At 46.7% G+C, this 26,304-nt stretch overlaps 1 protein-coding gene across 4 annotated transcripts in view; it reads right to left on the minus strand.

Annotated features, from left to right (window-relative positions):
- The window catches only part of PHACTR3 (phosphatase and actin regulator 3), a 1,074,680-nt gene that overhangs the window by 752,566 nt on the left and 295,810 nt on the right, over positions 1-26,304 (minus strand). For 2 of the 4 annotated variants that reach the window (XM_069651037.1, XM_069651039.1), the window contains exon 2: positions 15,628-15,693. The exons of the other annotated variants lie outside the window; for them this stretch is intronic. In XM_069651037.1, coding sequence (XP_069507138.1) covers positions 15,628-15,693 — 66 coding nt within the window. The remainder of the gene's footprint in view (positions 1-15,627; positions 15,694-26,304) is intronic. 4 annotated transcript variants of the gene reach the window in all.

A 26,304-nucleotide genomic window follows, 5' to 3' on the forward strand; every position in this document is an offset into this window, starting at 1 on the left:
CTGTGCTAAAGGTAGGGTCGCTGCAGTGATTTCAACCCAATGCTGCGTTTAGGACATTTCACCAGGTATTTGCTCAGTTATGCTAATGTTCTGTGTAGCCGCATATCTGCATATGTAAGCCAAAATTTCTATTTATATGCAAGGTTTCTATTGTATGCCCTTGTGAGTTTTGGAGGTGTGTATATGGTGTGTGAGGGAACCTCTGTTTTCGTTGTGTGTATGGGGCTTGTGTGTTGTTCTTGTAGTGTGCCTCATTTGGTGTCCCAATAGAAACCTAGTGCTATTTGGGTGGTTCAATTGTTAGTTGAGTGGTATCCTGCTGGTGGAGATTGGTTAGGACTTGGGTTCCTTAATCATAGAGTGGCGTCCTGCGGTGGTGCAGGTGGAGGGCACTGATGGTGTAGTGTCCTGCGGTTTTGCAGTTGGATGGACTTGGGGTCCATTGTGTGAGTCGGTGTGCTGCGGTGGTGCAGTTGGCTGGACCAGGGGTCCATGGTGTGTTAATGAGTGTGCTGCGGTTGTGCAGTTGGCTGGGCCAGTGGTCCTTGGTGTTAGTGAGTGTGCTGCGGTTTTGCAGTTGGCTGGACTTGGGGTCCATTGTGTGAGTCGGTGTGCTGCGGTGGTGCAGTTGGCTAGTCTATGGGGTCCATGGTGTGTTAGTGAGTGTGCTGCGGTTGTGCAGTTGGCTGGACCAGGGGTCCGCGGTGATAGTGAGTGTGCTGCGGTGGTACAGTTGGCTGGGCCAGGGGTCCGTGGTGTTAGTGAGTGTGCTGCGGTTGTGCAGTTGGCTGGACTATGGGTCCTAGGTTGAGGTATAGTTGTATTGTGTTGTTTTAGGGTGGTTGTTTTTCCGCAATCTTTTTTTGGATTGGGTTTTCCTTAGGTGCTCTTGTGGTGTTGTGGTGCCCTGTGGGGGTGCTGTTGTGGACTGATCTATGAAGGTGTGCTTGTTGTTGCTCTTGTTCAGCTGGGTTTGTGCCTGGGGGTGGCAGCCCTGGTGTACTAGGGGGCAGACTAGGGCGGAAGGTTATTTGTGCAGAGTGTTTGGCGCGTTAGGTAGTTTATTTGTGTGAACGCTGGGTCGTGGCAGGTCCTAGGTTCCAAGGGGCAGCTTGGAACAGGTGTAAGTGCTTAGTTTATTGTTTTCGTTTCTCAAGGGTATTTTCCAGTTCTGTTTACGGGAGGAGTTAACCCTTATTAGATTGCGTTGGGTTCCTCATTGTTGTGTTTATAGAGGGAGGAGTGGAATTGGAGTTGGATTTGGGTGTCTGGAAATTTGTTAGTGGCACAGTCAGATAGGGTATTTCTTGGGGTGCCATGTAGGTATGGTTTTGTCCCATGGTTTTGTGGTTAAGCACATTTCCTTAGTGTCATAAATCTTGGAGTGTTGAGGGTTATAGGTGAGCTCCGGGTGTCAGTTTTCTTGTCGCCAGTGGAGTCTAGTTAAGTGGTGCATTACGTGATGGCCACACGTGTATGTAGGGGTTTGTTTGGTGGTGGTTTTAGTGGAATTGCTCCTTGTTCAAGAAATGAAAGGAGGGTGAGGTGGTGACATCACTGTTACATGGAATGTGGTGATGTCGGAGTGAGTGGAGTGTTGGGATGTTATGCTCTGAAGCTGGGTTCTATGTTTTACAGTTGAGAGATATGCTGGCTTGAGGGGACATGCCAATGTTGTTCCTGGCAACTATACTACAATAACCCTACTTATAACTTACCTGCTGGTGCCGGTGTTGCTTCAGGTACCAAGTTATTACAAATCCCCTTGATTGTAGAGCGTGAGTTCACTGACTAGGGTGACATCTGACCTACTATATAGAGAAAAGTATCATTAGACTATGACTCACTACTGGTAATTTTGCCTGGTACTTTCTTACTTTTTGGTGGTGGAATCACTAGGAACTCTTCTTTGAGCATTAGGTGTATTTTTTAGAAAAGATCACAGTGGTTTCTTTTAGTTAACCACAGTATACATTGATCTCACTTTACCCCACGTTTATGTCCTCAGGAGTCGCCTTTTATTGTTTGGTCCTGATGAAGGCGGAATACGAATATCCAGCCGCTGAAATGTACAGCCCCCTTTGGGGCACTTTTGTAACACAATAGTGTAGCTGCACAGTCACAATATGTCAAGCTGTGTTATACCTAAACCCATGTTCCATGATTAGGTAAATTGCCCTTGCAGTGGCCAATAGAGAGGTCTAGTCAGAAAGCAAGTATTATAGTGATAGGATACAGACTGTAAATTCAAGAACAAACCGTTTCCTAATGGGTTTATTGCCTGCTTCTGATAGCCACACTCGGTGAAACCAGTCATGTGTTTTGTTATATGTTTGTTAATTATTTCACATATAGTCATTGTATTATACACTTAAAAAATACAGGTGTGTGTTTGTCTATTTGTTTGAAAACTTGAATTATTTAATTTGTCTACAAAAAATAAAGAAACCTGCAATTTGTAAGGTCCGAAAGATTAAGTTGTCATTTTTGTTGCTTACAAAGTTGTAGTTCACCTGCCTTTGATTGGGACGAGCAGGATTGAGCAGAATTACATTTAGCATTCTGCCACCACCACACTAAATAATTTGAAAGAATGTGTTTCTAGAGACTAAAAATATTTCCTGGCGGGACATATTTATGTGTTTGACTTATAGCTTGTTGTCGCTGCATAAATCCCTCTGAGGAAAACCCAGAAACCCCTTCTTGCAAAACACTCTAGTCATGATACCCTTCCTACCTCAAATACATATAATCCAAAGCTAACATCTCCTGTTTCTAATGTTTTCTTAGATAAAAATTCTAAACAATATAACTATAGAAACTTTACACAATATGTGAACTCCAAGTCCCATAAGGCCCCAGATACTGAGACGAGGAAGATGCAGTGCTTAATGTGTGCCGGTGTTTGCCGGTGGCCAACACCGGCACTCTTTTTTGGGGACCAGAACATCAGTGGGCGGCTGGCGCACGTGTAATTCCTTTGTTTGTTCCAATTTCTTTGACTAGTTTTGTTTCTATTCCATGATCATAAATCATTCTGAGTCTGCTCTGCTGCTCTCCTTGCAGTTGCAGGCCATGGCTGGCTGGCTGGGCCTGGGAGTACAGCACAACAACAACAGCCAATGAAAACCAACATTCTGTTATTATGCAGTATTTGATACATTCTGTACAGTAACACAGAATGAACAGTTTTCATTGGCTGTTCCGTGTGTGTGGGGGTGGGTGAGTCACGTGGGTCTGTTGTTGCAGATGTAGGCCACCTTCAATTCACGAGTTAAGGCGTTGCGTGAGTGACTCGTGAGAGAGCCTGCCCTGCACGTGTGGTTCCCTGTGTGGCCTAGTTTCAGCTTAAGTTCCTCAGGGGCAGGCACTTGTTGCTCAACAACGCGGTAAGTCACTTTAACTTAAACTTTCTGCCCCCCGCCGGATTTAGCCATTTCGTGGAGATTCGAATTACGGTATGGAGTTAAGTGTGGGGGAGGGAGAGGAAACAGGCCTGTTCTTGGTGGTGTGGGCTCGTGCGGACCTTTTGTTGGTAGGCATGATCCCTCCCCCCGCTTGCCTCGCATTCAGGCTTTGTTTTGGTTGTGAGAATTGTGCGAGTTGTCCCGTTGTTGTTGGCCCCGCTTGGCGGCCTGCGAGTGGTGGATGTGTCCGAGGTTTAGCACATTTTACTGCTCGGCCGCTCCCCGCGCCCGTTGGCTTGGACTTGGAATAAAGCACTTGAACTGAATGCTGTAGGGAGCGTTTCCTTGGATCTATTATTTCCAGATAGTTAGAAACCTTGATCTATAGTTTGAAATACAGTACGTCATTTTGGGCACCAAGATTTTTGCATCTATGATGCAATGGTGCGGGTTTGTAATTGAGGTGTGTATTTATAAAAAGAGATATAGAAGACACGAAACGTGTGTTAAAAAGGACAAGGGGCGACCTGGGGCTATGTGGGCTGTTGCAAGCTCGGAGCATGTACGACTGGCTCTGACTGAGGATGCATTTTTAACTGCCGTGGCTGGAAATCGGGTTTCGCTTTGTTATTTTATCGGCGGCGGGTTTTTGTGCTTCAAGGGGATATTTCATGCACCCAGGGGACCGGGTGCAGCATGCCTGGTCGTGGCCCAGCCCATATGTTTTGAAATTGCGATGGCCGCGTACACTTTGGGCATCACCATCTTTCGACCGGCACGTGTAGGCCTATGCTGTTTTCAGCAATGGACATCCATGGCACATGCTGTTTCTTTATAAATACGTAATTGGGTTGTGTTCAGGGGGGGGCACTCATATCGGAAAATTCACATTTGAAAGGATTGGGACGATGGCGGCCACAGGTTTCCTTATAAGGGAGAGTTTGATTGTAAAGTGTGTCCAGCGTGGTCACCCTGGGGCCTATTCTTGGTAATCGATAATATTATGTCATTTATTTACATCTGTAAAGAAGGTAGTACAACTTTGTTCACAAGGCGGGCGCTGTACAGCCAGGGTCAATTTGGGAAACAATGTTAAAAAGGGTAGGGCCGACGGCAGCCACGTGTTTACTTGCATGGGCCTTGAGCTACGAAATAGCACTACAAAATTGCTCCAAAGTCGGCAGCTCCGCTGCGTGCGTTTTGGGGGTGTTGTGCAGCCGCATAGCACTTTTGAATACCAAGCATTTGTCCCTACAAATGCAATGTGGATTATCATATGTTTTGAATACAACTAGGAAATTAGGAGGATGGAGCGGGGTAGGCTTGTTGGAGGGTGGGGTAAGGGAAACGGTAGACATTGAGTATACGTCATAACTTGTAAGATGAGACAAAGTACTGTTGGAGTTATTGGTTTATTGTTGATTGTGTATTGTTTGTTTGGAAACTAATAAAAATTGTTTTTTTTTTAAAAACTAGGAAATTAGCTTTGGGCGATCGCTGGGTTTCTTAAATCCAACTGGTTACACGTGTAAAGTTGGTGTTCAAATACGCCTCGTAAGGACCGCTGGGTCCCCAAGTTATATTATAGCGATGGGGAGTCTCATTTGGCCGTAGGAATGTGGACTTTCTTTTAGATTTGACCATTCCTGTTCAAACTTTTACCATTAGTAAGTTGTGCCCAGAGTGGTCACGGTAGAATGGCGGCTGCACACCCATTTCGCAGGTTTTGTGGCGTGCTTTTGCGAAGTGCAATCATTTTGGGCACAATTCTATATGAAATTTGTCAGGTATGCCATGCCTATCCCACCTCTGTATTGGCATGTACTTCACCCATAATGCATGATTTGTAGCAGCATTTTGTGATTGACAGCCTTGCCCCACTTTCGAGGCACACTAGCACCCAGCCCTCATGAATAATGCGAAATGTTTGCATTTAAGCACGTCGTGACTTGGGCAGACAGGCGCTTCCTTTATTTCCGGGCTAGAATGGGTTTGGATGGTAAACTGGAATTCCGAACCTGGAAAGTAGGCCAGCAGAACAAGACACTCTTTTTTGGCGGCTGGTTGCATGAAGAGTAGTCAGCGGGTGCTGCACGTTTGGAGCGCGGTCATTTATGGTGAATTTATTAGTGGGATACGGCTGGTAGGTACTGCACGTGAGAGACATCTGACAAGGGGCGAGGCATGTTCATTTGTTAAATTTGCCCATGGCATACTTAGTGTGGTCAACTGGTGCAGCACGTCTGTACAAGGGTCCTCCCCCAAGGAATCACGGCAATAGTTTGTCCTGAAGTCATTTCATTAATTTGTTGGCATGTGTAATGAGCGTATGCATCCGGTAAGTTGTGAGTTGCAAGTTAAGGAACCGTTCGCAATTTCGGGAATTTCAGTTTAGGGGCAAACGCAAACCTTTTCGTTGGGGCAAAGGCAAATGGCGGACAGTCCCACTACCTTCCTCAATTTGTTTTCACAGGTCGTTCCGCAAAAGGAAACATTTGTAACATGATGCTGTGCCCAGCACAACACAGAGGTGTGCAAAAAACGCGTGGGCACGTGGCTGTGATTTCAAACCTTTCACACAAAGGTTTACTTTCAAATGGTGTGCCAGGGGAAGCTTGTACTTCCAAATGGTGTGCCAGGGGAAGCTTGTACTTCCAAATGGTGTGCCAGGGGAAGCTTGTACTTCCAAATGGTGTGCCAGGGGAAGCTTGTACTTCCAAATGGTGTGCCAGGGGAAGCTTGTACTTCCAAATGGTGTGCCAGGGGAAGCTTGTACTTTCAAATGGTGTGCCAGGTCAAATGGTATGCCAGGGGAAGCTTGTACTTTCAAATGGTGTGCCAGGTCAAATGGTATGCCAGGGGAAGCTTGTACTTTCAAATGGTGTGCCAGGGGAAGCTTGTACTTCCAAATGGTGTGCCAGGGGAAGCTTGTACTTTCAAATGGTGTGCCAGGTCAAATGGTATGCCAGGGGAAGCTTGTACTTTCACATGGTGTGCCAGGGGAAGCTTGTACTTTCAAATGGTGTGCCAGGTCAAATGGTATGCCAGGGGAAGCTTGTACTTTCAAATGGTGTGCCAGGGGAAGCTTGTACTTCCAAATGGTGTGCCAGGGGAAGCTTGTACTTTCAAATGGTGTGCCAGGGGAAGCTTGTACTTTCAAATGGTGTGCCAGGGGAAGCTTGTACTTTCACATGGTGTGCCAGGGGACGCTTGTACTTTCAAATGGTGTGCCAGGGGAAGCTTGTACTTTCACATGGTGTGCCAGGGGAAGCTTGTACTTTCACCTGGTGTGCCAGGGGACGCTTGTACTTTCACATGGTGTGCCAGGGGAAGCTTGTACTTTCACATGGTGTGCCAGGGGACGCTTGTACTTTCACATGGTGTGCCAGGGGACGCTTGTACTTTCACATGGTGTGCCAGGGGAAGCTTGTACTTTCACATGGTGTGCCAGGGGAAGCTTGTGTGCACAGGAGGAATAAGAGCAATTGGGCGTCCTTTTCCACATCCGGTGACAGACGCTCGCAGTGGCCGTTTTAGGTAACTGATGATATTTTTAAAGGAACTGATGTTTGCGTGACGCTCTGGGTTAGCCGCGTGCTATAGGTGGAGTCGTGATGGTTGACACTTCACGTTTTAAAGCCACCACTTCGGGAAATAATGTTAGCATGTGTCTGCCTTGAGGGGCCCCCCATATTGCGTTTGCTGATCAGTGGTTTCTGTGTCCTCCAGCACTTCCCACCTGGCAGGAAGCCCGATTTGGAAGGTGCACGGTGGCAGGCCCGGCATAGCGACACATGGATGGGGTGTTAGACATGACGGTCGCTGTAGCGCAGGGTTTCATTAAGGTTACTGCCAGGCACACTTGAGACTTCGCCGTCTCTTCCGTGGCCAGTGAACAGTGTGGAATAATAGATTTTGTCAAGGCTGTGGATTAAACGGTGTTTAATAGGAACAATGGTAATGCTTAATTTATTTAAAACCACCACTTTCTGTGCAATTCAAACAGACCATAAGGGATAGGAATGGGCAAGCCCGCTGGAAAGGGTACTTGGTTCAAGAGAACAAGGTACGGTAACGAGCATACTCATCGGTAAGGTGGCCATGGTTTTTGGAATTGCACTCCTTTAAGACAAACCAAGAAAGGGCTAGCAAGGGGTAATGCACACAGGCCAAAACTGTTGGCTTTGGCAAGGCTTGTTTTAACAGGGCTTCAGCCAAGTGCACCCATGGTGCTTAAAAAGGGAATGGCTGTAGGGACACGTAATGAATGACCCGTGTGTGTCCTTCCCATCCATCACACTACTAGCCTGTGGCAGCAGTTGCTGCAGCGCCAAACATGTGACATGGAGCAGCAGCAGTCTGATGGGCTGGTGGTGCACCTGGCACTATGGGGCCAATATTATTTGGGCCCTGGCACTTATTTTTTTTTACAAATTAAGCACTGGGAAGACGAGGAAGGAAATGATAAAGATTGAAGAAAACTCCAATCCGAATGAGCAGACTACCTGTTTTGGAAAAATCACGGGTGCGTGGGACATTTAAAAATGCTTTTCGCACTCGAACTGCAGAGAGAGCAGGAGAAGGAAGCTGTACACAAGAGGTCCGCACCATAGGAGAGCGAGAAGGCAGACAAGTCCAGAAAGCAGCATGCAATTTTCCGAGCTACTTAGCAGTGTGGTGTGAGAGCAGGAGAGATGCTGCAGAGATCGTTAGAGGACCAACAGAACAACCGGAAGCAGCAACAAAGCTACCGGAGACTATATCGCATGGAGAGGTAGCGGTCTTGGATACCGGTCACAGTGAGAAGCGGGACGGCAGAGCTGGAAGCTGCAGGGAGAGAAAGAGGAAGGTCTGCAGAGTAACGGAGACTGACCCAGAGAGAAAGCCTCATCGAGACGACGTGCCATGGATGGGGCATGCTACGAAAAACTGGCGAGTTCACTCAAAGCCATCGGGAACCCTGAGGCGTACCGACAGGCATATAAGTCATCAAAACATAGAATATTTGAATACCGAAAAAAATGAAGTACAAAAGCAGTACTTGAACAATTCTCCATTAATGGAAAGCCAATATGGGGACGTTGGATCAAGTGTAATCCTAATCAAAGAAATGGTAAAGAAATAAGCACAGCAGCGGACCTTGAAGAAGTCCCCATATATGGGATATCAATGCGGGGAAAGTTGGAACAAGTCATAACTCAAGCAAACAGAAATTATGTGCAACTGTGTTATGTTAAAAGATATTGAAGTTCTGATAAAAGGAATATATGAACATTTGGTAGCAGGATACCTTAACTGGCAGGTGAGTATACCAGGGCATCTGAAGAGTTTACTAGAGAAATCCTGGCAGGGGAGTACACCAGGAGGTCCATCGAAGTTGTATAGAGAAACATACATATTCTACAAAGCACATGGTAAATAGGAATACCAGAGACACTTTCACCATCCTAAAAGAAGTATTGTTTGAAGGAGACACTTTAGCCATCCTGAAAGAAATGTTGGTTGAAAGAGACACTTCGCCATTTTAAAGGAATTATTGTTTGGAAAAGACACTTTTGCTATTCTAAAAGAATCGCTGTTTGAAAGACACTTTTGGCCATCCCCAAGAAATTATTGTTTGGAGGAGACCCTTTCACCATTCTACCTAAATTCAGGGGAAGGGACCTACGCTCTGGATACAAGGAGTTCTCCTTGGAGAACGTTACTTTTATTGGATGTATTTATTGGTTTTGATTATGAACACTTTTAGCCAAGTATAAGTTTAAGATATTTACTCGCACCTTAGTTGAACATTTCTAGTGTGAGGGTCAGATTAGTGTGTTTTGGACAGAAGGAACGTTTTTTGACAACTCGACACCGACTGATCTTTAGCATTAGTTTTCTAGGTAGGGAAACTCTCGTTAGGATAGGGAAAGAGAGGCCTTCATCCAACTCTTTTTGTTTTGATAGAGATGTTTGATGTAGAGAATATTACAACTTTGTGTCTGCCTCTCATTTCTGACCCCTCACAAAACCTAAGAACAACCCCTTTCCTAATAGGCTCATGAGTTGTGGTCACCTTGACATTTCACTAAAAAGTACTGGGATAAGGAAGAATAGTAGTTACCTTAAGTGAAGGACTCTTTCCCAGTACTGTGATGAAGAAGATCCCCAATGACCCACAAGATCAGTACTGAGACGAGTGAGATGTGCTGAAGCATGAGGATCACACTTGAAAACCACAAGAAACAGTCTAGTGGTTACTGGTTTCCGATTGGTCCATCTAGAGTAGAACTAGAGCAAGCAGGAAGTGTTGTCAAGCCTTCCCTGGAGGAGCAGGGATCAGGAATCCTGTGCTAGAACAGAAGGGGCTGTGGACCACTGCAAAACCCAAAGAGTGGGGGAAACTTTGATCCCCAGCAGCCAGTGGGGAACTGAGGGAAGCTGGAGTCTCCCTCACTAGAGGAACCAAGACCAGTGTGCCTCCCAAGAAGGGGGGATCCCTTGAGTGCCAGCAGTGTGCAGGGTACTAAGGAAAATAGGAGACTCTCTCACTGGAAGAGATCAGCTGGGAATTCGTCGAGAGAAGACCGCAAGAGCCCATGCGAAGCAGCAGAAGCTTACCAGTGTTGCCGAGGGCCGGAACCCTCGCGGACCAGGTGCAAAGGTACGAAGTGGGGAACCAGGAAGGCACAAGGAGACCCCAAAGGCTGTGGTTGGGAAGGGGTGAAAAATCACCCCAAAGAGACAGAGAGAGACCTGGCAGGATATTAAACCAGACCTAGTTAAGAGATATTATAAAGCTAAAACAGGGGTCTGGGACCCATATCGAACTGGGGAAGCCACACTAGAATACAGAAGGGCCTTGAAGTCTAAAGTAGCATGCCAACAAGGTGCTGAGCTACAAGACAAAAACCTGAGACAAGGGTCTGGGACCCATATGTGAAAAGCCAAACTAGAGTGGTCTGGGACCCAGGGATGCCAGCTGAACTGTGTGGCAGTCTTCCAAGATATTGTACCTCGGTGAAGGGGCCAACCAGGTTGGCTGTTTCAGGAAGAGCAAATAAGGGAAAGAGAAAATATTACCCTTGACCAAGCTGGAGGAAGAAAGACTGACCTAGCGCCTGGCCGGAGAGTATAGCAGGCAGGCTGGGGGTGATAAGAAGCTGATGCAATGAATATTGTGAATACTATGAACATTGTAACCAAGGGAAGAGAGTTATTTCACCTGGTCCTGTTTGTAAGAATCCTGAGAAGCCAAGAGAGTAGAGATGTCCTCTTGGTGCTGTGAACATTGTAACCAAGGGAAGGGAGTCATTTGCCTCTGGTGTTTGTGGGAACCTGGAGAAGCAAAGGGAGATGAAGTGTCCTCTTGTTACTGTGAACTTATGGAGAGCCAGGAGAGGAGAAACCTTTTGGCATTGCAATTACTGTGACCAGGGTAAGGGAGTCATTCCCGCTGGCATTGCCTAGAGATCATTTTGTTGGAACCTTTGCTTTGATTAAACCTGGAACTTTATGTTGGCCTTTTTGAGGAGAGCTGGAATTTGGAGAAGGGCCATTCCTCTGAACCAGAAAGTCCCTTTATTCCTTATTAGTTATAAGTGTGAGGGTTGGAAATAGACATTTTGACACTGTGTGGTTGACTTTTTTGATTTCAACTGCACATCCTGACAGAGTCTGTAGTCTTTTGCTGAGGTAGGGAAACCCCTATTAGTCATAGGCCCAGGTGGGGATTTCCTTATTTCATTTTGAATAAAAGTTTATACCAACAAGTATGCCACTCCTGTGTCATACTTCTGCACCCTTACATAGCACGAACACTACACAGACACACAAGTAGAAAGACACTCAGACAGAGCTTTCACCTACATTTCTTCCCAGCCTCAAATGACAGCCCCACACTTTCTCCCATTTTTTTTCCTGCTGACTTTCTCATCCACTCACCCATGGCTTGCAACCTTGGGGTTTTCTTTGACAGCAACCAGAAACTCTTGTAGTTCATCATGGCCACTTCTATCACAAGGGTGAACCTTCGAAACAGTAGGATCAACCAGTACTCTACTAAAACCCTACCAACCTCTAAACTAATGGTCTGCAAACTTGACTACTGCGCAAGCTTACTCCTTTTCTCCCCTCAACAAAGTTCTCAAATTTGTGACATGCACGGTTCTCAACTTGCAGAGACCTCCCTTGCCTTAGTGAACTGACAACATGCTCATTATCCCTGCAAAATCACTCTCTAAGTTCCTGGTCTTCATCTTTAAATGAATAAATTATTGTCTTCCTCTCCTTCCCCCAGAAGCTCATTGTCTCATTGGTTGGATTATTTTAACAGCCTTCTAAATCTTCCTGCCTCTACTCTCCGCCCTTTACAACTAATCCAAAACAGGACTGCAAGACTTGTCCTTGGCCTTAAGCCCTGGGATCATATCTCTCCAGCTCTGAAATACCCTCATTGGCTCCCAGTGGATGCAAGGATTAAATTCAAACCCTCTGCATTGTCCAAAAGGCTTTCTGGGGCCTGGATCCAAAATACCTTCAACTATCTCTCCGTAAATACCTCCCCTCTCGAGCTCTTCGCTCCTCAACCTCTAACTCCCTCGGGGTCAGTCGTTTTTCAAAGAAACGAGCTGGGGGTAGATCTCTGTCTTCGGCTGGGGCCTCCCTTTGGAACAGCCTCCCTGCCACTCTGATGAGAATGATTTCCGGTTCCTGAGGCACCTCAAGACCTTCCTCTTTGCTTCTGCCTTCGCCCTCCCTCTCCCCTGCCGATCTGTTTCTCTCTTGACACTGTCCACCTGGTCACCCTCTGTCCTCCCTGCCCAGGTACCTGCTCACCCTGTGTTATGCTTAAACTAAAATGGCACTGGTGCGCAGTGTATTCTGGGAGCGCTCAGAGCCATGATGGATATTTACTTCATGTTGCAGTGAAAAGCTGCACACATTTTGCTGAGTGTTAGATTCACGGTGCTGAGAAAAACATGCTTTCCAAACCTGTTAAGCGGTGAAGGACATTTCTGCTGGGAAAGCTAACTTTGTTATGGTTTGCTACTGTTCTCCGTGAAGCGTGTTTTTAGAGAAGGGAGGCACTCTGCTTCTTGGGGGTAGCTCTCGATTGACCCAGCTGGCAACCGACGGCTGCTCATCAACTGCGCAAGTGCAATTTCCAGAGAATTGACTCCCCTTTGTGGAGTGTGTATATATGCGGAAACCCGGAGGTGGTCAGGTGAGACTTCAGCCGGAGAAGGACGCTTACGTCCGGCACTCCTGTGAGCTGTGGTGCTCTCGGCCTGGCTGTTCCCGGGGTCTTCCAGCCGCTTCTGGGCGAGATGAGGAATCCTGTTACGCTCACGGTGATGTATTTCCTTTTGAATTCTTTGCTTCTTCTGTGATTTATGTCCATATTATTTTTGTGAGTTATTTCTATGTACTTCTAAGCTTTGAATAAATAGCCGTATAAGAGCTGATTATTTTCTAAGAGTGTGTGGCTGTGAGTTATTGTGTCTGTCTGAGTTCAAAGTATTTGCTCTCTAATTGCATTGGTAATTTATGTTTTTTCCGTGCACTTTGGGGAGAGCAATACACCCTGCCACACTCTTGCACTGCCTCCTGGCCACCCCTTGCAATGGGGTCTGTATCTGTACCATACAGTCCCCCCTCCTTTCTTTCTGCACTTATCAGACATACCCTGTCTACTGACTTAAACCCAGCACTTGCCACATGCTGGCTGAACTACCACCGTTTATTGCCTTTATTATTTATTTATTTTACATTTATCTGTTTCTCCTCTGATCCACACTTTCCACTTCTCCCCTCTTCCATGCACTTTTCTGTTTTCTCTTTCCCATGCACTTGCGCATTCTCAATGTCACTGGGCCTAGTAAGATCATTGTTTTTGTTCTCCCTTGTTCCCCTCCCTTGCCTTTCTCTGAAACACTTGTGTACAAGAGCAATACAAATAAAATATATCATATCAAATCCATCCATGGTCTTGCTCCCCACTATGTCGCTGATTGCATCTCAGTGTATTCTCCTGCTCTGACTTTCCAGTACTTACCTCTCTGCAATCCATCGATCCCCTGCACGTCCTTTCTATTTCACTCACTTTCTCTACCACTCATCTGGAATGCCCACCTCCCAGCCATCAAATCCCTTTAATTAGTGGAACTGTTCAAAACGGAACTCGAACTCCACTGATAAATGGAATGGGCGGCCAGGAGTAAAGCATTCTAGGGGAGTGGGACAAGTAAAGGAGAGAAGGCGAGAGGATGGAGCGGGAGGCGGGTGGTAGGGGACCAAAGTTGAATAGAGATGAGGTGATTGAGGATGCCCCCCAACTTCCTCACATTTCTCCCCTGACAGCCAATGCCATCTCTCTTGCTTTCTTCTCACGGGAATATGCAATGTGAATTCTAATTATGTAATTAGTGGCCCTATGCTGTTAATATCAGAATATTCATTCCCATTCTGTCCCTGGTATATGTTCTCATATTACCCTCTTCATTGCCTGTTCAAATAATACTGCCTTCATCCTCTGTTACTGTTTTCTCTCTACATCAATTCTGTAAGAAGTAACATCCTGTTCTTTCGGAAAATACAAATACAACAGAGGAACAAAAGGCAGGTAAAAAAAGACTGAGCTCTTTTCTTTTTGCATCCCTACTGAACAAATCCACAACAAGGATGCATTTTTACAAATTCAATGAACCCTTTAACTGCCATGGGTCCCCCCCCCCAGTGCCACAGCCTTTTTTGATGATTTTGGTATTTTGCCATTCAATGCCTTCTAACGTTTTCTGTTTCATTAACCCCTTAAGTGCCAAGGACGAGGTATCTCGTCCTTGGCAACAGGGAGGTAATCCCAAGGGCGAGATAACCCCTTAACTGCCAAGGGCGAGGTAAGTGCTTTGTATATGCATTTTTGTATGAAAATACTAACTAGCCCAATTTTCAAACTTGTTTTTAAAAAAGCACAACTTAACATCTCAGAAAAATCTTGATGACTGGGAATGATTGTTGCTGTTATTTTTCGAGAAGTGTCCAAGGAAGAATGCCTTAAGAAATCTTGTTCTTTTCATTTTAAAAAGGCTAATTTATGACTCGCTTAGGAGTGTGCAACTTGAGGATGTACCCATGTTTCCCTCCCCACTGAGCTGTTGAGGGCAAGAAGTGTGATTCTGGTGCTGGGCTGGAGAGGCAGTAGAGGTACGAGCTATTGCTGTCAGGGGTGAGTAGCTGTCCCTGGGGAAGCCTGCACCAGGCCAGGTAGCTACAGGAACACAGTGCCGGACACTAACAGTGTTTAATCTGGGTGTTAGGAGCATCTGGGAGAAAACGGTAAGTGGCACCTCTGTCCAAGCACGTGTGGCATAGGTTTCTGTAGGAGGGCCTTCAATATGGGGTTAGTACTGTCTTCCTGTAGGGCACAGTCGGTGACTAACGGGGCTTTCATGGACCCCTGTGGACGAGTGGAGTCAGCTGAGCCTTCAGAGCCTCTTCCTGGCTTGTCCCAGGGTTAGACCTATCATCCTGGCCTGGGATCATCCCACAGTTCCCATACAGGGTGTTATGGTCGGTGTGCTCTATTGCAAGTGCACTGGCTGCACACATGTCCACTCCAACCTTGCACCTATCTTAACCCATTGTCAGTCAACAATGAACCAGTTTCCTGGAGTAATCCTCCAAATATTTATCACTTGCAACCGAGTTCAATTCAAAGCTGAAGGTGGGGCAACATGTCTAACACCTGTATATAATACTGTTGAGTTCAGAGCTTTGCAAATGGGCGGGTCATAATGTCAACACCTGTGACAGCTGCTGGCCCTCAAGCATTTCCAAGATGAAATGTGTACTTTCAGGAGAATTGCTCGCTCTCCCACACAGCTGCAAGCAACTAGACTGAGACCCTTCAGCAGGAACTTCTGAAAACCATGAAAGGTAAGACCCTGCAAGACGCAACGTGCCTTATGCGATACCCTCTGATCAAGGAAGGACATCCAAGTCCACACTCAAGGTCACTTGGCTGGGCGCAGCATTTAAGTAATGATGTGCGAATGTCTTCATTCATTTGAAATAAGCAGCACGAAAAACGATAACATATATGAGATTTTTTTTAATGAAAACTAATGTTTTGCAGCTAGGGGAGGTGCCCCCCTGGGGCTCCTCTCAGATCTGATGAGCCCCCTGCCTCCTGCGCAGAAGTGAAATGGTATTGACTGGTGCCAGATGAGGGCCTTACCTTCTCCCCTTCTGCCACCGGGAAGATGTCCATTTCTAGAGGTCCATGTCACCAGATTTGACTTTTCTGAAAGCAATTAGAAAAAAGCGATTTTGTGATAAGGTTCATTTCCCACTGAAGACCCTATACAAGTAACCTATGAGACCGAGCAGTTTTTTCTATTTTACAGTCTCATGATACTGGTTTATTAAGCATTTTCTAATCATCAAAATATAAAGAAAACTTATATTGCAAGAGACAGGACATCTTCTGGGTCCATTCTTATATAACGGGTTTTCACCAAACAACAATGGTATAAACATAAATGTAGGAATTCCTACAGCATAAAAAACGGCCCTTGTTTGTCTGTTTCAGATTTGGAGGTGGTTGGTCGCCCTCTTGATGCTGGAATCGGCAGTCCATGCTGGTGCCACCTGTCATGTGCAGCATTCCTGCTCAATAACTCCCAAATACTGTCAAACTAGGGAAAAAATGCTATAGTGCAGCTTATCTTCCGGCATCAATGATGACGTGTCATCAATCCTAGAAACAATCTTCTCAGCAAATCAGCAAAAAGACGCCCTGCGGGTCTCGCCCGCGCAGTGTAGGGCTCTGCCAGGTGTATTTCTGCACGGGAAGGCTTGCACAGTAAGGAGCATATTGTGCACATATGATTTCTTAGAGTTGCATGTCGTGCTTTTTTGCAAGCCACTCTGTCCGTGGGGCCTAATCACTTATTGGCACAGAAAAAGGTTAAGCCCTAAGCATTTGGTAGACCCGTGAAACCCTGCTAATAAGCAAACGGTGCATTCGTCATCTGGGACCACCATGGTTTTATTTAATGACGGGAACAGATCAATCAAAGGCAGAAAGATGGAGTTTAATTTGAGCCACATAGACAGACTTGATACACACCACTGTACGCGGTGGCTTTATGCACTGGATGAACGGAAAGTGGAGAAAGACTGTCATGCAAATCTGCGCATCAGGGTGGTGCGACTGATTGAAAAGTGTGGCGTGCAACAGCACAGAGCTGTACAGAACAGTTTTTTATCACCATGTACTGATAAAGGCAAAAAACCCAGAAGGGTTCCCCAGCAGTAAAAACTTGTGGTGTTCACTTAGATGCCACTCTCGGCATAACACGACAGGTCAGTGCTATTGCCTCCTCAGCCACCCACCCATCGAAACACATCAATGCGAGCAGACCGTTCCTATCCCCCAACAGCTGCCTGAGCATCGCCCGAGCTGTTATAGGATCCAGACTGGACTACTGCAATGAGTTGTTTGCAGGCACCTCCATGCAAATATTAACAAACTACAAATCATCCAGAATAACGCTCTTTGAGCCACTTTAAACCTGCCCAGGAGAGAGCACATAGCTGCCAGAAGAAACGTTCACTGGCTCGCTATACGTGAACGCATCACCTTCAAAACCTTCTCCATCACCCATAGATGCCTCTCCAACTCTGCCCCCATACCTCTCACAAAAATTTTAAAAAGCTCAATCGCAAAAACCACACGCTCTGCTTACGCTCACCATGTCTCATGACACCTAGATTTCGACTAGCCAGAGCGGGCGGCTCAAGCTTCCTGGTCACTTGTTCCAAACTCTTGAACTACCTACCACTGGCCTTGAGATCTGAACACCAGTACAGAACCTTCTACAAACACCTCAAAACCTGGCTCTTTATATAGGGTTCACGACCCTCAAGCACCACCATCCACCACTGTTTCAACGGAATAATTGTTTTTGTCCTGTAACCAGTGCCTTGATGCCCGCGGGCTTAGTGCGCTTTAAAATGTAATCATAAATAAATAGGAAGCTATGAAAATGGGTAGAATGAGGAAAAGAGAGGCACTCAGAAAGGAGTAGGGCCATGCGAGAGCCGTCCTGTGACATGGTCACAACAGGGGCAATGAGGCCATGTAGACATACAGAAACTAGCTGAAGTGGGTCAGACATGGTCACCTTTACAGCAGTACACAGCCATACTAAGAGTAGAGGGAAGTGAGAAATGGAGTTTCAGATTTAGGGGGAGGTGATGGTAAACTTGAGCGTTTCCAGTTAACAAAAAATAATTAGAAAACATATTTGGGAAAAGGACAAGTGCCTTGATAAGTTCACAACACTCCACAGTGACTTGCTGTTTCAGAATTATGTACAGATTTAGTAGTGCTACATGATGCCCTCCACCCAAAACATGACTGTGTCCTACTCTCATAGTCCATAATACACCTGTGTCCTCTCCCTGCCTTAAGAAATGACAGAGTGACTTGTGCCCCCCCAATCAAATACATTCCATATATCCTGCCCCAATCCAGAGCATGTCCTGTGTGGTATGAAAATCCTTGTTCTGGTGGCTGATATGCGTTTCTGGTTCACTGCGCTGTTGATGTGCCCTGCTGAAAGGGGCCGTTTTCTGCCACCTTTCACTGAGCTGTTTGCGGTGGTTGGTAATCGTTACCGGTGCGTTGATCCTGGCAACAGATGGTGGATGGTTGTAAGCTCTCTTCTGGCAGGACTCTTTCCAGCTTTGTCTTTGCCCCTGATAAAATGGGCGGAGGCAGGAAAGGGATGTGGGGCTATAGCGGTGCAGGGGACTACACAGCGCCTCTGGTGCAACTTTTTTAGATTTGAGTGACAGTTCTGAGGGATAGAGGTGTCAATTAAAGTCCTTGTCCTTAGTTTGCACTTTTACGTTTGTTGTGTTCCTCAAAATGCTGGTTGCAACTCCAAGGGGTAACCTGTCTGTTTTTCCACCATTACTCCCCCTACTCTGCCCAGTCCTCTCAATTGTCCAGTTGCACACACCCGTACCATCTGGTAACACTGATGAGCTGGGACTATGTAACTGCCATAAAATGCTGTGATGCTTAAGCACAAATGGGGACTGGGCACTGAACCCATGCATAGTTTCTAATACTGTGCAAGCGGACCAGGGGCGCCACTGTTAACAATAAGACACAAGGGTTGTCTTCTCCCATTACCCGTGCCACTACTGGATCTGGTCAGCAGTCAAGTTGCTCAAGGATTTACATCATCAGAACTGACGCAAAAGGGAGGTAAATAAGAAATTAGAGAGAAAGGGAGTGAATCTGGTCGCCTGATTGGAAAACTGCTAAACAAACTGGAGGCAGAATTCCAGAGTTCATGTCCATCCTTTTGTTAAGGAGAATACAAAGACTTCTGTCCTTGCTAGCCAGAAGCCGCAAAGATATTGAGGATAGAAGAGCCTCAAGGGAATGTACTACCAATCCTCTTGAATGTGATCCTCCTTTAGAAGTCTAGGCCCTACTGGTTCTGACCACATGACTGCTAGTCCCAAGCTTAAATATGCAGTTTGCTATGTTGGATTAGCCCCCACAAATACTTTGCAGAATCCAGAGGTAGGGGTAAAAACGTCAAGCTGCAAGCTACTAGCCAGCAAAAAATAGTTACTTGTCGTCTTAGTTCTTCAAATGCATGCAGCACACAATTTCATACTCCCCCTAGAGTCAATTATCACTTGCTAATGGCTAGTAGCGAGTCTACATTTTGAGGCATGCTAGAGGGCAGTGTTTCTCCCTCCAGAAGAGATCAAATGAAAATTTGCGATGGCAGGAGCTCATCACTATGAATACATGCAATTCTTTGCCCAAACCTTTGCTGTTACTGGTAGATGTTTCGAGAAATTAGAGAGAACAATTAAAAGAAGAGCTTCAACTTCATCGAGAGAGCAATTAGAGCCCCTTTGAGAGAGAAAATAAGTTGATCAAACCCTCTCGATGGTCTTCTTTCAGGCTTTGGCCTAGACAGTTGGGAGAGTGGGGGGTGCTAGGTAGAATTTCCATCCTGTGTGATATTCTCCTCACCTGTTGAGTCCCCTGGCACTTTTTGCTGGACTATTGGTTTTTTTCTGACTCTCATGAACGAATGGAAATCTTTTGTACTCTGGGCACCCCTTAGGGTTTGTTTGGATGGAGTCTACTTTACTCCATATTTTTCTAAAGCATCTGGAATTTCGTATTGTAGCACGCCTTTAGATAGATTTGTGAAGAGTAGCTATGCATCACACTAGCTGTTGAATCTTGCTGCACCCAGAAGCACACTTTGTGCCTGATTTTTCATGCTGCACAGAGAGGGGCTAGTGGGATAAGCCAATGTTTTGCATTTAGAGAAATTTGTGGGAGTGCCTAGTGGGTTGAACTCGGAGGGGTGGTGGGGCAGCCAGTGTATTGCACTCGAAAATTGGAGGGTACCAAGGAGTTGCAGCTAGATGAACTCTGCAGGCACACTTGGAAGAACTTTGAGAGCAGCCAATTTACTGACCACCCTGCTCCTGCTCCCCTCCAACATACCTCCCAAGTCAAACTACACACAAACACACACCAACATTTCCATACAGCAAACAATTGCAGGCACTGAACCGTACCCCTGTGGATAAAACAAGCCAGTGCACACAAACATAACTACCAGCCAAACTACATATGAAACACACAAAACAGGCAAAACATACACACAACATAAACACCTGCATCCAACAAACGCAGATGCTGGACCTTCCTCTTACGGATACAGCAAGCCAATGCACACAATCAAACTACTAGCCAAACTACACATTAAACAAACAAACACACACCCAACATAACATCCAATAAACAACCCAGGCATTGGGCTTCACCACTACTGATACAACAAGCCAGTGCATGCAATCAACCCATCTGCAAGCCAACACACACAGACGCAAGTTTCTCCTAGTTCTGGACCAATCCTATCATTCTACCCTCACTAACCCACCCCTGTTGGGGTAGTCAGGAAAGGTCCCCATTATTACGAGGAGTTCATGTTGTGCGCACCGTACTATTAACTGGGGGTGGTGGCAAACTGGGTGCAATGTTTCAATTTCATATCTATCGAAGTGTAGTAAATTATGGATTGAATATGTTACTTTAGTGTTACTGTTGTTGAGAATCGATACATCTTAACTTGCACGCACACAGAAAGATAAAATGTTAAACCCACCAAATGTAAACATATACATGCACATTAATACAAATACATGTGGAATTCACGAAACTCAATAAAGTGGGTTCTTTACAAATCAATCAAAAACATGGTTTTTGGGGCTTTTTGCAAAGTGAACTTTGCTGTGAGTTTCAGAAGCCAGAGGACGAGTAAATAAGTAACTTCACAACCTTTGCAGTCAGCACAGCTGCAGAAACTAGCGATGTCATCGCCTGATGCCTGACAACATGACATAATGGGTTTCGTTATTTGTTTTGGTGAGCAGTAAAGTGCGGGGTAGGTCAATGCCCAAGGCTAACCAGGAGTTTCATTTGTGCAATGAAGTGGCAGTTTTGTAGATTGAAAGATTTCAATGGAACTATGTCCTTGGGAATGAGATAGTATCGCTAACTCAAAGAGAAATTATTTACCTAGCCTTTCTCATATTGCTTTAAATATTTATGCAAACCATGTGCAAATGAAATGTTAAGGCTAAAGAGCTTAGGCCATTTATTTCTAGTAAGGAATTATGTTTCAATACCAATGTTTAACCCAAAACTAAGTTCCCAAACTGTGGGAACTCCCGTCCCCTGTAAACCATCAATGGCCGAAACTCAGCCAAACAATTGTACTCTTTTGTCAAGGATATGTTCCAAAATACAAATTCGAAGATTTATTGAAAATATAGTTATTACATTTTTAAGCATTTGGGCAATCAAATGTTTGTCAATAAATTCCAATTAGTTACTGGCCCTCATTACGACCCTGGCGGAAAGTAACTGACCTGACCGCTATAGCGTAAATAGCGTTTCCGCCATTGCACGATGGAGTAAAGTGCGGCTAATTCTGACCCATCGGGCACGAGCATTACGCCATGGCGGAAGTGCAAAGTCCGCGATGGCGGAAATGTCCCCAAAACGCCCCTCACCGCCGTCGTACGGCGCCCTAGGTGCAATTCCGCCACCCATCATAGCGGTCACCGTAATGAGCGGTAATCGCAAAATACGGTGACCGTAAATATACGGAAACGGAAGTAAAAACATGGGGCCGGAACGGGAAACAGCACGCCGTACACCTATAAAATCAGAATCCCAACACAACCATCAAAAATCCGACCCTGAGACACATCCCAACCCGTTAGCCACCCTAGTTAAAACAATCAAAATGGGAAAAGTTGCTAAAAAAGCGTGCGACCGCAAGCGGCAGGTCCACTTCTCCCATGAGGAACTCACCGTGCTCACAGAGACCCTCCAGGAGAATGCTGCCGTCGTCTTCTCGACGCAAATGACCAGGACGGCACTTGCGAACAAGAAGGCCATATGGGCCCTGGTGGCACAGCGGGTAAGTGCGGTGGGGACCGCACCCCGCAACCCACAGCAATGCAGAAAGCGATGGGACGACTTGCGGATACGCGTACGGAGCATACTATCAGCCAACCGTAACATTGCCACAGCTACCGGGGGAGGATCGGAATCACCCATCAAGTTGACCCCCTGGGAAGAAATCTGTGCCTCCACCATTGGAATGGAGAGTATAGAGGGAGTCGGAGGGATGGAGAAAGGAGTGCAGACATCCGAAGAATCAGGTAGGTGGGCCAAATAAAACAATGCTAAATCCACAATGTCCAATCATGTGAAGTACCATGTGTCCACATAGTGCAACAGAAACACATATCCAGGAGAACGTCCACATACATTGGCCTGATAGCGCACTTTAAAACTCACATTAAATACATTAACAATCAAAAATCCTAAAAACACCCTCTACACGTGCAGCATGCACACCCTAACTGCAGGCTGCAAAACAACTGCATCCTCAATCCACACAAAAATGAAACCACCTCCAAGGCCCTGACCCAAATCACCCTCAGGTACCACCCCAATGCATGTGATACATTGCCATTCAAATTTCCACAGACCCATAAATAACGCTCGCCCTCCTTTACTCCACCACAGGGTCCGATTCAAACGACGAGCTTCAGGACACCCCTACCAGCAAACCTGCAAAGAGGGCCAAGACCAACGGCCAAAGACCCTCCACCTCAGCTGCACGGATCAAGACACGGCAGCAGCACAAATCAAGTGGCAGCACACAGGAGGGGACTTCAACAGGCACCCCAGCAGCCAGCATGCCCACACCAGCAGCACCACAGGTCCCCCCAATGGATGCCACAGAAGGCACTGCTTCTGATGGCAGCAGCACCATGGGTGACACTGCATTAATGCCAGCATGCTCCGACACAGACAACGGTGCTGTCGATGTAGGACCCATCCATGACCTGTCTCAATCCCCCTGTTTGTTTCATCCCGTACACCATGAGGATACCACGCAGGGGCACCCACAAGACGACGACTGGCCATCCCCCACAAGCCCTGTGGCAAGGCAACATGAGGTGATCAGCCCCTCTGTGGGTGGCGGGTCGATGGGGTGTGTAATATAATTTCACATATGCTATAAACATTACATAATCATCCAATGAGATGTGTGGACATTGATCTTTGTGTACGAGGCCTTTATAGGCGTACAGTCCACTTGTGCATGTTCCAGACACACACAGTGCCACAAGTCCCGTGTCCATGTATCAGCCACCAGGCGTGAGTGCTAGAAGCATGAATCTATGATATTCTGACGAATTTCACGGGCCTCCTGTGCCTCGCGGACTCCTTGAGGTGCTGCCACATCCCCAGCCTCATCATGACCATCTTCAGGTGCTTGCAGTTCTGCGTCAGGGGGCATGGGCACATTTCTACGTACGCACATGTTGTGTAGCATGACACATGCCATGACTATCTTTGCAACCTTCTCATGGCGGTACAGGAGTGCCCCGCCAGACCTGCTGAGGCAGCGGAAACGAGCCTTCAGTAGGCCGAATGCCTGTTCTATGACTACACGGGTACGTGAGTGGGCATGGTTGTAGTCCTCCTCATGCTGGTTCTGTGGGTTCCGGAGTGGTGTAAGGAGCCATCTCTTCAGTGGATACCCGGCATCACCTGTATGTGGACAATAAAGGATGTTTGTGGAATGACATTGCTACGTACGCATCCCCCCCTTCCTGCCAGGTCATTGCCCCATCACATACCCCACATTATCATGCATGAAATGAGACTCACCGAGTAGGCAGGATCTGTTCCCTGCGTGTCGCTCCATGTAGCGTGGTATTGTAGAGTTCCTCAAGACCATAGAATCATGGGTTGATCCAGGAAATCGGGCACAACAATGTGTAAAGATCCTGTTGGAGTCGCACACCATTTGTACAGATATTGTTTCCGGTTGCGGTACTGGACCTCCATGGCATGTGGGACAACCAATTCCACATGGGTGCAGTCGATGGCACCAATGCAACCCGGTATGCCGGCAAGTGCATGGAATCCCACTTTTGTGTTTGTAATCTCCTGCTCCGAGCGTGGTAAAGAGATGTAGTCGTCTGCGTGCTTCAGGAGGGCATCGAGCACTTGCAATAGTGTCCGTGAGAACAGTGGCTGTGAAATGCCATGCAACTGTCCGACTGTGTGCTGGTAGGTGCCTGTGGCCAGGAAGTGGAGTACAGACACCACCTTCAGTAGGGGTGGGATGGCGGTTGGGCTATCTACCATGCTCACAAGGTCAGCGTGTGTCATGTCCACAATGGCGGTTATGGTGTCCCGGTCCAAACGGTAGAGGGTGTGGATCTGCTCAGCAGTGAGGTTGAACGGATGAGCTCGGAGGCGTGGGATTGCGGGCTGCCTGCGTGGTGGTAGTGGCTGTGCTGGTGGGCCTTGCTGGCCCTGCCTTGCCCTCCTCCTCCACCTGCGTCTCCTCTGTGCGGCCGGTTGTTGTAGTAGTTGGTGTTCGTCTTCTTCTTGAAGTTGGAGTACTTGCAGTGCTATCAGGTCCCCCAGGGCCAACATCGCTAGTCCTGCCGGTAGCATTTTGGAGTGGGTGTGGTTGTGGGAGGGGGTTGGGTGTGCAATTTATGTGTTTTCAGGCTGTGTAGCCTCCACCTGTGGTGATTCATTCCACCTGTGCCAGCTGCAATCCCCTTTGGGCGAGCACTGTACCGAGGTTCACCGACGGGCGGGGCGTCCCATTTGTGAGTGAAGCCAGTTGCCATTTTCACACACTGCCGCACTACATGGATGAATTTGTGATTTCAAGCGGTCACAGATGCCTGTTCGACGTGATGTTGCAAATGAGGAATTCGAAGGACAGCACTTTCGGTTTTCAGCTAGCGGCGAGGAGACGCCCACAGGTCTGACTGCAAATATAACGTTCAATTGTTTAATGTCCTTGGGACAGGGGCCATGGCGAGAATGCAATGATTGATATGAATAGTATGGGATGCGCAATAGCGTAGTGCACGATAAGGCAGGACGTTCCCAAATACATGTTACTTCACAACACTAGAATTCCGGCCTGGAGCACAGTGGATTTTGCAGACTGCATTACGCACAGACTCAATGGAAATTTCAAATGTTATGTGAGTAAATAATCAGGCGTTTTTATACCGGGATGAGGGAATGATGTATGGATGCATGGACAGATGATTTAATTGAGAGTTTGCCATGTACATGGCTTTTTGGACTCTATCCCCTTCCCCTGCGCTATGTGATGCAGAGCTGCCATAGTGGGACCATCGTCTATCTGCCCTTGTTGAACCCTCCCTGTCTCGACGCGCCTTCCAACACTTGTGTCTATGCACGTTACTAATCCCATCTAATGGATTCTGTTTTAACAGACGCATGCACACAAACACTCGTTTGTAATAGTGTTTTCACCTCGATTTATATTGTTATGATTGGCAAGTGATTTTTGGGTGGAAATAATCCTTTTGAGTGGGCTAGCATGCATATGGCTGTAGATTTAGTGTGATCATTGAAGTGAGTAATACAAATGAAGTTCTGATGCCCATACTATTCTTTTTCATTTCATTTGGGTGACAGGTATCTCCTCCCCTTTTGCCGCTGCCATCTGTATGCCACTCCTGCAGATGGCTTTTACTCCCGACACCTGCTGCTTCGAGTTAATCAGTGGAGCACCATTACGATCTTATGGGACGATCGCCAATGGGCCACATGCCCTAACGCAGTACTAGTGGCTAGGAGCAACATATCAACCTTTCAGCTGGACTAGTGCCTACCTAATGGGACGGACCTGCGGTTCTAGGCGCTTCCATGTTGCCTTTTTGAACGTGAATGTAGCCCCTGTGTACCATGAAGGAACAGGGCGTCACACAAGGAGAAGCTGGTCATTTATTGCGGATGCAGCCCACAGTAATGAAAATATTTTGGGGTTTATGACCTAATAGCTGTATGGGCTTGGTGAATTTGATGTGCATTAAAATTTTATTCTGATATTAACCGTGTAGCGTTATTCTTTGCAAGTAATGTAGCATATTCCTATTTGTGGAGCGATGTATTGTGAGTAGATCTGCATTGGGTTCCGGCTTCTGAGTATAGTTGCGTGGTACTGTACTGGCCGCGTTTGCCTACGAAGCCCAGTAAGGTCAGGGATAGGGGCTGCCATTATGACTGTTTTTATGATGTCATGCTCAGGGGCGGGGGATTAGCTTTTGTGTAACAGATGCCGGTCAGCCAGGTGGATTGGTGGAATGATGTGATTATCAGAAAATGGCTGGTCACAGGTGCCTGTGTTTGCGTGCGTTTCTTGGAGGGAGACTGAGGTCATGTCCATTGGAATAGCTTCTGTATTCGTGCCATCTGTGCCCTGCAGCT

This window comes from Ambystoma mexicanum, chromosome 3p (genome assembly GCF_040938575.1).
Source record: "Ambystoma mexicanum isolate Mex_15411 chromosome 3p, UKY_AmexF1_1, whole genome shotgun sequence".
Classification (NCBI taxonomy): Eukaryota; Metazoa; Chordata; class Amphibia; order Caudata; family Ambystomatidae; genus Ambystoma; species Ambystoma mexicanum.